The 15,203-nt window shown below is 34.3% G+C and overlaps 2 protein-coding genes across 2 annotated transcripts; both read right to left on the reverse strand.

Annotated features, from left to right (window-relative positions):
- Positions 1-2,783: 2,783 nt before the first annotated feature.
- Positions 2,784-4,864, reverse strand: LOC149899853 (trypsin, alkaline C-like). The gene is made up of 4 exons (XM_090113970.1): positions 4,813-4,864; positions 4,200-4,374; positions 3,541-3,799; positions 2,784-3,121 (listed from the first exon to the last, which is right to left on the reverse strand). Exons 1-4 carry the CDS (start codon positions 4,850-4,852, stop codon positions 2,816-2,818), a joined length of 780 nt encoding a protein of 259 aa, XP_089970096.1. The 5' UTR covers positions 4,853-4,864; the 3' UTR covers positions 2,784-2,815.
- A 6,891-nt stretch (positions 4,865-11,755) lies between these two features.
- LOC149899854 (transient receptor potential channel pyrexia-like) lies at positions 11,756-14,943 on the reverse strand. Its single transcript, XM_090113935.1, has one exon. It carries the CDS (start codon positions 14,941-14,943, stop codon positions 12,004-12,006), a length of 2,940 nt encoding a protein of 979 aa, XP_089970061.1. The 3' UTR covers positions 11,756-12,003.
- Positions 14,944-15,203: the final 260 nt, after the last annotated feature.

The raw sequence follows: 15,203 nt of genomic DNA on the forward strand, positions 1-15,203 counted from the left end.
GCCACGTGCAAAAGATCTGCTGATGCTGTCGTTGCTGCAGGAGGAGATATCGATAGTATGGAATCTTTTATAGACTCTGTGTATCAAAGGTGTCCTTCAATCACTCTATTTACAGTTGACGATGATGCAATTAAAAAAATGACTATGGATATTCTGAAAGACGCCTTTCTTCTTGTTTTTGAGGGTCATTTTTAAGTCGTTGATATCTCAATCGTTCAGCTATTCGTTTTTGTTGTAATATTTCTTCTCTTGTTTTGGGTGGCTTCATTTTAGGTGGCATTTTGAGCTATAACCTACGAAAAAGAACGATAATTATATTATTTATTTATTTATTTGGTACATATTATTAACGCTGAGGAAAATTGATGCGATATCCAGCAATTAAGTCTTTACAAAACTTAAAAAAACATTCCCCTGAGGTAAGGAACACTCCCCTGTGCATATAAATGACAGGGGGATGTTGACCAGGGGAATGTTTTTTTAACTTGAAAACCAATTATCTCAAAATCATTAAAACATATCACATTTATAACACAGATGTGCAGACATGATTGCTAGTAAAGTAATTTAAACAAATTATCTTAATTAAAAGTCTTAAAATATGAAGACAAATGCTTACCAGTGGAGTGTTCGTACTAACGGCCGCGACGCGTTGTTCACATCCAAACACAGTGGTGCTACTGAAAAAATGGCGGCTGTCTATTTACATTGACAAACGAACGAACTTTACACCGTTAGCGTTCCATTTCATGGTTGAAATGTTTTGGACTAATAACCTAAGTGATTTTTGCGCCGTTTTCAAATGTTACCAGGGTAGTGTTTTAAAAATTTGAGGACAAACTTCGTATTCATTTTTTTCAATATTTTTTTTATTATAGACATGTAATTTATAATTTAAAATATGCCACAGTCTTCTGCAATTACATATTATTATTATTTAGTAACGAATTGACAAGTATTAAATATATATAGGTATCAATACTTCTAATTCTGGAAAAGGGACATACCAGGGGAGTGGTTTTTGACATGTATAACATTTTTTTTTCTCGAAAATTATTATATTAAATTACATAATGAGCAATTGTGAACCAAGAATACCACATTTATGTTCATATTAATCCTAAAAAAATAGAAATGATAGAACTTATTCTAATAAAATTTGCTTGGGACAGTGATTTTCCATTTAGCAGAGAAATGCCCATATACCTCGTAAGTGCAAAAATGGCCATTTTTTGTTTTTTGGCCATCTATACTGATAAAAACGTCCTCTTTCGTTTGGTCTATGTCACATAAGCCTATTGATAGTAGAAATACCTTAAATAGGTTGTATCAAAACCCCTTAAGTACAAAAAAAAATATTTTTATTTGATACAAATATATTAATATAACTTAACATAGACTTGTAAAACGAATACTCAATAAACGAACGGCCATTTACAACGTTTATTGTTCGAAATTACGATATTTAGAAAAACGCCCTCTAGTGACCAGAACCAAAACTAAGACAAATGTGTATTTTGCGAATAATTGTACTGTTTTCTCTTGTCGTCAATAGATGGCGTGATAATAAAAATTGTGATATTTAGAAACACGCCCTCTAGTGACCAGAACCAAAACTAAGACGAATGTGAATTTTGCGAATTATTGTACTGTTTTCGCTTTTCGTCAATAGATGGCGTGATAATAAAAATTGTGATATTTAGAAACACGCCATCTAGTGACCAGAACCAAAACTAAGACGAATGTGTATTTTGCGAATAGTTGTACTGTTTTCTCTTGTCGTCAATAGATGGCGTGATAATAAAATTGTGATATTTAGAAACACGCCCTCTAGTGACCAGAACCAAAACTAAGACGAATATGAATTTTGCGAATTATTGTACTGTTTTCGCTTTTCGTCAATAGATGACGTGATAATAAAAATTGTGATATTTAGAAAAACGCCTTCTAGTGACCAGAACCAAAACTAAGACGAATGTGAATTAGCTAATAATTGTACTGTTTCCGCTTTTCGTCAATAGATGGCGTGATAATAAAAATGTTTTGAAAGTTCGGAAATTTGATTGAATTCGTTGGCTCTGCTCCTGTTGGTCTTACCGCCCTTAGCGCAGCGTGATGATAGCCTAGCCTTTCTCGAGAAATAATTTTTCAAATCGGACCAGTAGGTGGCGTTAGAGTATATATATTATATTCTATGCCAGTATTGCCAAAGATTAGCGGGATTAGTGTAGATTGTCGAAATAATATATTTTTATCGTACTTAAAGCGCAATATAATAATTTTATTGTATTGAATAAATTATTTGATGGCTGGGAATTTAGTATTATCTTTATTGTTTTATTAATTCATTACACTTAATAAGTAGCCGCTTCCGTTGCTTAATATTTCTAGAAACTAATTATTAATCTATTATCCTTGTAAAATCATCATGTGGAACTATCTTCCAATTCTTTTTATAATTTCTTTGATAAAATTGTTTAAACTACACGAAACAACGGGATTTTTTAGGAAATAACTGACACATTATTTTAAATTTAAATACTAGCTGTCCTAGCAAACGTTGTTCTGCCTTACCATGCCTTTACTCTTATCAGTTATGGGTATGAAAATAGATGTTGTCCGAATCTTAGACCTTCCCGATATGAAAACAAAATTCCATGAGAATAGGTCCAGCCATTTCGGAGGTATTGTAACTAACATTTTGACACAATAATTTTATATATTTTAGGCGATTTTCACGTTCAAGGATCTGTTTCCAATGTGACAAATAATAACACCATTACTCTTAATAAATAATATTTATTAGTCGTCAATTTTATTTAGCCGTAGCCTGAACCCAGTCGGAATAAGAAGCTACCGAAGCACTGATGCCTGGAAGCGTGTCATTAGCGCACCTGTGGCCCCAGGAGACGATGCCAATAATGATGTCCTGATAGTACAAGGGTCCACCAGAGTCCCCTTGGCAAGCGTCGCGGCCACCAATGTCGAGGAGACCAGCGCAGATCATGTTTTCAGTTACAACGTTGTTAGGATTGAACTCGTGGTAACGCTCGGCGCAGAGCTTGTTGTTTATCGTGTAAATCTGAACCTCTTGAAGGATTGGTGCTGCAGAACCGCCCCACTGGAATAAAGAAAGATTAGATGAAGTATATAGGTGGAAGCAATTGAAGTTTGTTATGAGATGTCGATTTATTCACGAGATCATTTCCATAAAACAATTTTATTATACTCGTCTAGCTTCTTCTGAATAAGTCGAGAATTTTTCTCGAATATCATCGTTTGTGATTTCATCGGATCTTAATTTTGGACAACAAACAACTCACAGAATATGCGAAGTGCATATAATATTCATTTTTACTGTTAAAAGGCTACTTCTATGGATACTACAGTCCTATAACAGTTTCATCATTGAACCGGTATAACGAATGCTGCTCATTTAAAAACACCCATCAAATCATTTCTTGCAGGAAATGAACCAGACAAAAAATGGATAGAGAACTAAGGTTACAGCAATACAAAGATAAATATATATATACTAACCGTAGTAGTACCCCAACCAGCATGAACCACGGGAAGATTGTCAGGAATAACCGCGCCCTGAGCAATGATGGTACCCCGTTGAATCGCAGGGTTGAACACGAGAGGAGTGATTAGCTTGAAGACAGTGATATCAGCATCGTATCTGGCAGCTACACGGTATTCAGGGTGGTTCACTGCATTCTCAATGTAGTTGATAACACCTCCGGAGTTACGGAAGGTGGTACCAGCTCGGATACGACGGTATTGAGGCGCGTATAAACTGGAAATCAAGGAATAATTAGGACCTAAAAGAAGGTAAAAGGGTAAAAACAGTCTAACGATAGATAGTAGTGATAGTTTTTGTAATACTTGTAATAGATATAAATAGGTTAATAAAAAATAATCATGTAACTTGTAAATCGACTTCTACCGCTTTACTGAACTGATTACTACAATAAATAAATAATAGATATTTGTACCTATGGTAAAGGCTGTCCAAAATGAAATTCATTCTAGTGAATGCACCATTAGCCATTCGTTAACTATAATTATGCATAAGTGTGTTTGTCTTTTTTCACGGCATATTGGACCGATTTTTCTGTCTGAAGGGATCAAGGTTACTTTATCACTGGGTAACTTCACATTTCCATCATTCATAGAAAGGATAGTCATATACTCACGCTCCCTCAAAGCAATGTGCAGCAGACAGCAGGTAGTAGCTGGTTAGGATGTTAGCGCCACAGGACTGTCCCCAGTTGCCTGAGAACTGGCTGAAGGAGTCCACCTGCACGATGTAGGGGTACTTCTCGATGGTGGTGTCCTGGCCGCCGACGATACGTGTCGCGGACGCACAGCCTGGTGAAAAATGGGTTTTATGTACCTACACTTAGTTGGGTATATTTTTGAATAAGAGGTATTTAGTTAATAGCCTTCCGCCCAACTAATGATGTACCAAAACCTTCCTCGGTAACCACCGAAAACGAATGAAAATTTGTGCAGTCATTTTGAGTTCATCGCGAATAGACAAACACGCGATGAACGAGGACTTTGTTTTATAATATTATTAATTAATAATTTAGTTATTTTAAATTGGTTTCATATTTATTCATTTTAACCTTTTTATCATTATTTTTATTTAAACCTTTTTGAGAAGCTAGTGCGCAATTTCATTTTTTTAAACTATATTTCAATCGATTCGACTTAAAATACTGCAACGGAATTTGAAAAAGCACCTCCACGGAATTGTTTAAAGAATTGTTTCGATTAAAACCACAAATACAAAAAAAAACTAACCTGCGAAGAGCACTAGGGCCAACACCAAGTAGGACTTCATTTTTTTAAGATCAAGCACCAATCAATGATAACAAATTTTCACATGTTGTATTTAAATACTTTTTTAATCGTGTTATTATAAGTCCTTTGATCTTTCTATAGCCATCTTTTTATCTTTTATTATTCGTTATAAGGTTACGTACGAAAGATATATAATCATTTTTATTGAAGCGTACAAATTGATTAACGTAAGAGCTTCCATTTTGATTATTTCTGAATCATGGATTATTTTGAAATTTTAGGTTAGTAACAACAGGCACTGTATTTTTTTAATATTTTTTGAAGGTATAGAAATAGAGAAAAATCTTGTCAAGTGGGATGGGGCAACTGGCGTTTTCCATGCCATCGATTCAGAGTTGTTCAAATCACGATTTTTACTTTCTAAAATAAAATACTGATCTCTACTTAATATTATTACATTAATTTATTCTATATATTAATTGACAATTTTTTCATATATACCAAGCTGAATATTAATTTAAAATTTAATATTTAATCTCTAGAAAAGATGCGCGCTATGATATTATTTTTATTTCAATTTTGGAGATGTAGATATGACAAAAGGCCTTTTTAACCAAGCACAGATACCCAGTCAGTATTTACCCCCTAAGAATATCAATCTGTGAAAATTATAAATGTGAAATAATACAGCTTAATATGTAGGAACCAGTAAACAGAATAACATATACGCTATAGAAAACAATTGCTTTTTTGTGTGAAAACGCGCGGCACAACCAAGAGATAAATAAATAAGATAATTATTAAAAAAAAATTCCTATACCTAAATGAGAGGTAACATACGGAACCCTCGAAATAGGCGATACGCTAATAAGCAATTTTTTTATCTTCACAATCAAGTAGGATCATTATTGAATTATGACATTTGATTACACGGTAGATAAAGAATTGAAAAACTGATTATTTATTAATTCCACTAATAGAATATTGATCTAATCATAAGGTTTTATTGATCGAATCGAAGTAATCGAATGGTCATGGAAAATCTTGCTATTCTTCTTATTTTAATTATTGTTACTTTGAAGTAAATACTCGGTGAAGTGCCAGAACATAAAAAAAATATTTTGTAATAAATTAAATTCAATTTTTTAAGTAGATACTATGCTAGTGAGCGGCGTTTCACAATTTTGGAAATGTTCCATTGTGATGTCTCTCTGATAGCTTGTTTCCCCCTTCTTGATTTTAATTTTCATACAATATTTGTCATTTTAACTGACAGATAACCAGAACATATTATCAGGAAGTGTTGACCCCTGACCTACCTCTATGTTTCCTATAGTAAACGATAGGTTATTAAAATAGGTCTCACGTCAAAACAAGTGCAGAGGCTAAAATGGTGGTTCAGGCTTGTGTATTTCTGTACTGTGATTCAGCCGCAAATAGCTCTCTGATGACTGTCTGATTAATTATATTTGTGTAATCACTTTCATGCCGACCTGTCGTAATTATAATTAGAGTAAAGTGCTTTCTGTAATATGCCGGATAATTTTATATGAATTATGCTATGGGTGGGTGGTAGATTATTTTATTAGTGAGTGTTGGTGCAATAAAGATATTTTTTATGGACTACCATGGACTACTATCTTTAAAAAAAGTTTAGACTGGTTTTCTTCATTTCAAGATTTCTCTTACATGATTTCGTTTATGACTCTACAAAAACAAAATCTATTTAGTTGTAGCCTGTGGTTGTAGCTATAGATAATTTGTAATTGTGAAACCTTTCCTTTTAAGAATAAGCTTAAGTTTTACCTAATTTTTTTAGAAAATAGACAAGTAGTCCAGTCTGTGGGGAAATGTAAAAGCCTCTGCTCTACAAAAGGTGGCGTAGAAAATGTTTTGAAACAATATTGTTTAGGTATGAAAGGTTAATAAAAATCCAAGTTTTCGACCTTGACGGACCCAGGCGCTAGCCGCCATCTTGAATTAAAGGTGCTAAAATTAGGTATATTTTAAATAACTTCTCAATTGTTTACTAAATCACAAAAGTGTCTATGAGGGGTTCAAAGAAGACAAAATTACCTACATTTTTTTCATACATGATTATTCTGTAAGTCTTAAAGGTAAAAAGTTACAAGCGACGGAAATAATAATATTTACAGAAATCATATAATTTTAATTTTGTTTAAAAATTGTGCAGCAATCTTTTTTTATTCTTTTTGATGGCCCGGGCTGGTTAATGGTGGCTTCTTCATTATCGTCACTGAAATTTTCTATTTCATTGTCTGTATTTTTAGTTTCCAACCATGAAATTTCGTCGATTAAATTTACTTTTTATTGATAACTTTACGAATCGTTCATATCGGATATCTTCTAAGGATTCCTTATCCATGTCCCCTCCGTAAAAAGTTACTAGAAAGCGTGCTCCAGCGTCTTCGATTTCTTCTGGTCATGATGACGAAATTTCATGGTTGGAAACTAAAAATAAAGACAATGAAACAGAAAATTTCAGCGACGATAATGAAGAAGCCACCATTAACCAGCCCGGGCCATCAAAGAGAATTAAAAAATGATAGCTGTACAATTTTTAAACAAAATTAAAATTATATGATTTCTGTAAATATTATTATTTCCGTTGCTTGTAACTTTTTACCTTTAAGACTTACAGAATAATCATGTATGAAAAAAATGTAGGTAATTTTGTCTTCTTTGAACCCCTCATATACACTTTTGTGATTTAGTAAACAATTGAGAAGTTATTTAAAATATACCTAATTTTAGCACCTTTAATTCAAGATGGCGGCTAGCGCCTGGGTCCGTCAAGGTCGAAAACTTGGATTTTGATTAACCTTTCATACCTAAACAATATCGTTTCAAAACATTTTCTACGCCACCTTTTGTAGAGCATAAATACCTACAGACTGGATTAAAGTTAGCTGTCTACCGATTGGCAGACACGACTTTGGCACTTTTGCCACAGCTTAATTAAACTTTTAAGGGTGCATTATTGCTAAAGCTTTTGCCCAATTTGTTATAATGTTCCAAATAAACAATTTTATTCAAAATATAGTCAACATCGAGAATACTAGTTATATTTGAAAATATAGCATATTTAAACTCTCATGTTAAATTTGTGTTTATCAAGAAATTAGTATTTATATTAGACTTATAATAAATAGACATGTAATAAAGACTAATTGCAAATCACAGAGGAATGTAGGCGACGGCGCCTGGAGCCGCATCAAACGGCGACATGCTTGAGAATATAGTTTTATGGGTAACTAGTGCCATGCCCTGACTTTGAGTTAAATTGTTTTTCTTATTTAATATCGGTTGGATAATTGTGATCTATACTATTGTTTGCATCAAGCACGAGTCTACATCAAAACATGGCTAATTATTGTTAGCTAAAAAATTCATCATCATTGAAACTAGGTACTGAATGTCAGGATCTCAATAATCAGTTAAAATTGTAATGAAGAATACCAAAATTTCCAAGTGATATCAATCGATTTGAGTTAGTGAGGTTTAGTACTACATTGCTCTCATTAAAAAAACGGCCATGGCTCTACATGTAAGTAAGTAGTATGTATTAATTATATTAGTGTAATTTCTCTGACATTCATTTTTTTATTCTTAATAATCCGATAACATACAACTGAAAAGATGTCTTAAAATCTAGACTAATCTATAATCTAGGTATAGGTAGTAATTATTATTAGCCTGTATCAATAAATCTATATTCGTACAAACAAGGCTAAATCGATTATTTAACAATGTCTCACTTAGCCTCCATATCGAATCGAGTACAGTTATGAATAAAATGCGAAATAAAAAATGTATAAATATGTAGGTCTTAGGACAATCGCCATGTACAGTTGTGTAGAGTAGAGCGGCGGCGTTTTATAAAGCATGTGGCGCCTGCGCACTCCACTTTAATTGCAAATGTACACTTGAGTGGAAAAGCTATTTATAATTTTACTGTACTGCAAATCAAATTTGAACAAAGGGACGTTAATGGCAAATTAAAACGTATTTTTGTATTTTATGAAGTAAAATGTGGTGTTTTTTTTGTTCTATAAATGAGGTATAGTTATAATTTGATCACATTTTGAATGTGAAAGGGATCACTTTGTGTATGGGTAAAGATATTTCAAATTGTTGGCATAAATTGGACGAACAATCCGTAAATATTTATACGGACCTGAAAATATTGCCATGCCATGCCATGGGATAATAACAATAAAGTACTCGATACTCATTAGCTGATAATATAACACAAATTACCTGCTATCGGTACATAAAGAAGGAAAGACAAATACAAACTTGGAGGAGGTATTCCTATTACTTAAGAAAAGGAAGTTAAGTTACTTAGTACTTTCTAAGAAATAAAAACATCCATATTTATATTAAAGTTTTTATGTTGAATTTAGAAATTCCACTTCTCTATCTGAATATACACACTCTAGTCTGATAGCAATGCGAAGTTAGCTGTATTTCTGTTTAATTGTTATCAACTTCTGCATATGCAATGACGGAAATTCATATCTGAGTCTGCAATATGGTCTCCTGTTAATTACGGCTGGCTTAAACGGTACAGTCACAGGTACAGTGGTTAAATCATGAATTAAAGTCTGGGAAGTGGGAGGAGGAGACATAGGCTTTTTACCTCGGTGAAACATCTTACTCCCGTGGTATTTTTGTATGAAGTGATAAGTGAAGTCGCCATTGAAAAACGCTAAGCACACGCATATTGTATTGCTAAAACATTATTTCGTTGAACCAAACTACTCACGTTTTAAAGTTTCCAAAAACGATACATAATATATTTTCCAATCAACTACTTTACTAGATAGCCTGCTTTCTACAAGTCGGTTAAAAATAGACATAACCTTGTGAACATAAGGGTCCGGAACACAAGCACACCGTTATTTAGCCTTGTTGACCAATGAAATGTCCCCTCATTGCTCCGGTCAAATGTTACTGCCTGATTGGATTTCACACTTACCTGTACAAAACTAATGACCACACGCGGCTTGTTCATTATTTTCCATAGCTACCTATATTGAACATATCCGTGCATAATAATAGAATGTGTGTTTGTAAGTAGATACCTAGTTATTTAAATAGTAAAACATATAAACCTTCATACCTTAAAAAATATGATAACCAATGTGATTAGACAATCCATTTTGAAGTAAATCTAACTAATATGTATGTATATTTGTATGCATCATCATTCACCAATCATCATGTACCTATGTGGGTTATTTTGAATTTATACCATAAACGTTGGCTTTATCCCTGAAGAGAGAAACCGGCTACGGTAGTCGTTTTTTTTTCAGGTTTTTAATCATTTCAGATTAGGTCTTCAGATTACCACCTCGCGACTTAGATAATATATCGATTTTTACACTCTTACTGCAACATTTAATTGAGTTACACAATATAAAACACATATTATTTATTGTCATTAAAATTAATGAGCGTCGCATAGCAAGCACGTCATCAACTGCAGAGAATGCGTGGAAGGCTTAGCATCACTTATCTAGTACCTAATTGATAATATTTATTGTCTCAATACTAGTAGCTTTTAGAGGTTTAAATGATATACCTGCGTGTGCGTCACTTTCATTTTAATGTCAGTATCATATTTCCTATTTATAAATGGCTGAATAGTTCGTGAAGAATTTTTTCTAGACGATAATAATTAAAGATTCGATATGATTATATTATGACAGTTACTCAAAAATTATACAAATTAAAAAATACCTTTAAATTGAATACCATTAGAAAGCTTAATATTTTCTGAGTAAATTAATCTGCTTTACTTTTTTTATTGTGTTCCCCTGCCAACCCAGGGAAAGCCGTTTTCATAAAATAAATGGCATTTCAAAATCACTTGCAAACTTTTCAATGACTAGATATTAAATAAGGCCATTCTCCCATTGCGACACGCTCAGGCGATTCAAGTATCCTGCAAGTCTCGGAGACTAGTCGCTCACATACATTGTACGGATAGCGTAGTGTGCGAGCCTACATACAAATGTATGTGAGATACTCCGCGGCGACTAGTCTCCGATACTTGCAGGATACTTGAATCGCCTGTGCGTATCGTAATGGGAGAATGGCCTAAGGCTTTGTTTTAAAAACGCGATGATGTATTTAGTCCTTGATCATGACAATGTGTTCACCAAAATGTAATTAGCTTATCAGTTATCACACACTGAAGAAAGCCGCGGATTTTTAATACAAATATCGTGTGTACCTACCTATCTTTTGTTTAGTTTGTTATATTTGTTGAGATATTTGCCAGCTATTTCACTTACCTATTTTAGACTTGAAATGAAATGAAAATAAGTTTATTATGGACATGTTATAAAAAAGATGCAATTTAGTTGAAAAAATGGAACTTAAAAAATATACGTATGCCATAATTAGGCCAGACTCAGTGTGTCATCACTCATCACTGATTTTCAGTTTCAGATTTCACTTGTTTAAATTAAATATAATTTTAAGTAATAAATCTTGAGGATTAGTATTTAATGTTATGATAATCATAAAATCAAAGATAGTAAATAAATTCAAACAATTTATTCTTTTATTGTAGTTTTTTCGTCATTGTTCCAATTTTTCCATAAATAATTTTCAACAAAGCTCCATGTGTTGCTCACTTATGTGTTGTTAGTCATGTGTAAATGAAAAACTAAAAAGTACTTTTCATTAGTTTAAAAAGTTTTTAAATTCGTTTATTAATTAATTTAAAAACATGAAACATTCTCAATTGAGTATTATACTTATAGTAAACAACAAAGTAAAGATTCGGAGTAAATATAAACATTATTTTCAGTGAGCCAAAACCATTATTTTCTGAAACAATGAACTCTATCATGAGGTACATAAATGGCAAATGTACTCGTAACAAAACAAGCGATAAAAGAAAAAACCGTGACAATAAAAAAATAAAATTTATTTAATTAGCTTACTTGTGTACCCTGATAACATTTTTCCTTACATCTCACTCTTATCAAATGGCGAACATTATCTCATTTAGATAACGCGGTTTAAGAAATATCTAATTATCAAATATACAATAATGATATAAGATAAAGCCACTTTGAACAGGTGTGATCAACAAATATCTCTGCCTCTTATACGAATTCTTTAAACGAACTCAAACTTTGTTCCTTCCACTTATCATTTAGTTATCGAATTTGTTACATCAGAATTATTGCTAAAGAAAACTGGTGATTCAGGATAAAATTGTGCGGAATGTAAATACGATCTGTCGGTCATTTTAAACAGATTCTGCAATAGATGCTGCTGCTCCATCAACAACGTGTTTAAGTGTCTCATCTCCTGATCTATCTTCTTTAAGTTGAACGTCGTTTGGTCTATTTTCTCCTGCATTCCTCGTATCTCTATATTGAATTGATGATCCGTCTGTCCTTCGTTCTTGAATTTCGATGAATGGTACTTGTTCTTGTATAGAATCTCCTTAACTGATGTACCCGATTTCAGCTTGTTTAACTGCGCCAATTCATACGCAGCCATCATAATGTCTGTTGGTAATCTTTTCTCATGAGGATTCAAAGGTTTCACGCTTAATATGACTTTACCAGCTTCAGGTGAAACTAACGCAGTTCTGTATATGTATTTGTGCAGACATTTAGGTAATAATGCGCTAAACATACCCATCTCTACAAATAGAATTAATTTCGTTTGCCGAACAAGCTTTGATAAGCCTGCAGTTTTTCTTAATCCTTGGATATCGTGAACCGCTATACCTACGAGTAAATTCATAAGTATGATCGTTACAAACATCAAAAATAGGATGAAAATAATTTGTGATGAAAGTTCGAAAATCAAAGGTGGATCGTCACGTAGCGGGTCGTTGATTAAAATGTTTAAATTCAATTCTCCAACCATCATTGATAGTGTACTGATTAATCCCATCAAAGGATTTGAAAACATTTCTTCATTTGGAAAAACAACTAGAAAACATATAGCGAATCCGAGTAGCAGGCAAATGTAAGCTAAAAGTAATTTTAAAAACTCCGTTAAAACTTTCTGATACATGGCCACGTAATCACCGAACATCGGTAGCTGACCCATCATCAACATTAAGTTCGTCCAAGCTCCTAACACTGCATAGCCTTCGATATGATTCTGCCAACCGTAGTCTCGTTCGATATCGTAAAGTAAAAATACAGATAGCAAAACAAACCACTCCAATAAGTTTTCGAATGTCGTAAAGTATTGATAAATGCTCGAATACCCCGTAATACCAGTCAGCTTTCTTACTATTTCGAATACTGTGATCGCTAGCAACACCCATTTCTCCAATTCGATAGGATTATCTTCTAAAATATCGCCAAGAATCGACTGTGACTGACACAGCTCATTAGGTACGTCATACTTTTGCGCATATTTACCATCACATGTTTTAACAACAGCCGTTAACACGTATATAGATAAAAACACGACAAACAAAAAGCAGAAAACTAATCGCGCCAAATAAAACTTTCGTATCTTTCGCCACTTCATGAATAAAAACGCTAAACATAAAGGATGTTGTAATATGTCCTTCTGGCCTTCATCAATCAAACTATTCAAATAAGTGATCTCGCGTGGATAGGAATATTTTAACAGTTTTCCAAAATCAAACTCGATTTGTACTTCTTCATTCCCTTCTGTAGAACGACTGAGGGATATACCATTATCAAGATTGTGTCTGAGGATAGCTAGAGATTTAGGTGTTTTTCTTACTATTACACTCAATGCTGTATGCCCTTTCTTTGACTTCGAAGTAACATCGGCCCCCAGGAATATTAATGTTTCCACACAATTCGTCAGTCCATCTATAGCAGCAATATGTATTGGGGAATATCCGTATTCATCTTTTTTATTTACTTGCGCACCCCAACTTACAAGCATTTCAATAATATCACAAGCACGCTCTGATTTCGATATAGCGGCATGTAACGGTGTTCTTTTATCATAATCTTCAGCATTTGGATCAGCGTTACCATCGCGTAAAAGAACTTCAACACATTCTGTCGATGAACACCTTGCTGCCAGATGAAGAGCTGTGAATCCTCTATAGTTTTTTGTATTCGCTTTAGCTCCTTCAGAAAGTAATAGTTCTATACATTCTGTATAGCCTCTTGACGCTGCCAAATGCAAAGCAGTGCATTCTTTATCCCTTTGTTTTGTTACACCGTTTACACTAAGTTTTGTTTCTTTTAATAAGAAAGCAAGACATCTCCTTGCGCCGAGTTCTGCAGCTAAATGTAAAGCGTTAAGTCCTCCTGATGTTATATATGCGGGATCAACACCTTTCTCTATAAACAGTTCCATACATTCCAACGAATCGTTACGAACTGCACAATGGACGAGATTATCTTCACAGCCGGCCCTTTGTACAACTGCATGTAAAGAAGCTCCATTAGCTATAAGATATTCAGCTACTTCTAATGAATTTCCAAACGCGGCGCAATGAAGTGGGGCAAAGTACTTGGGAGCATAGTCAACATCAGTACCAACAGATATCAAATATGCAACAGATCTGCTCGCACCACTGAACGAAGCTATATGCAGAGCAGTCAAACCGATAGGATCAGAGTAGTGTACATCAGCTCCTGCTTCAAGGAGTCCTGGCAATAATTCATCACGGGCCAAAAACGCTGCCCATAACAACGTTAAACTCACAACCACTTCAGGAGCAGATGAAATATGTTCTTCTATATTATCTGCTGTAATCAATCCACATTCAAGATCATCAAAAAATCTTCCCGCACCTAAACTTAAGGCTTTTTCACACAACGCTCTCCGGACCATGTCTTCTGTTAACCGGGCTTCTGGATCGGGGGCCATAACGTCGAAACTGTGATACATATTGGGCGCATCTTCAGCTGGTGGGGAGGGTCCGACGAACAGATATTCTTTAGCTTTTCCAGGTTCACTGGCGGACTCGAGTAAGTCGATGCTTCGTACATGGCGGAAGGAGCCCCTGAGTGGGAATTCCTCTGGGTCTCGGGTGCGCGTGCTGCTCGTGAGGCGGGACCGCGGCGTTTGCGTCGGAGGCGTCTGCAAGGGTGACGGCCACCCCATCTCGCGATAACCGAAGTTGTCCATAGCTGTACCGCGACTGACTGCAGCCTCTCGCTTATCTTATCTCCTCCGCCCAGACATGCGAGATCTTCGTATGTCTTCGTTGACACGGTGATTTATTACGCTATTTTTACTGCGCACAATTAGGAAAATAAACAGTTTGGCCACTCATTAACGTAATGTTATTACGATGTGCAAATTATGAAATTAATACAGATCGGCATTTGTATTTTCAGTCTATTTATACAGAGCTATCGTACAACTTAAGTACCTAAATATGATTA

This window comes from Colias eurytheme, chromosome 20 (genome assembly GCF_061535395.1).
Source record: "Colias eurytheme isolate Ceu_HAF_F1 chromosome 20, ilColEury1 Martin Lab GWU primary, whole genome shotgun sequence".
Classification (NCBI taxonomy): Eukaryota; Metazoa; Arthropoda; class Insecta; order Lepidoptera; family Pieridae; genus Colias; species Colias eurytheme.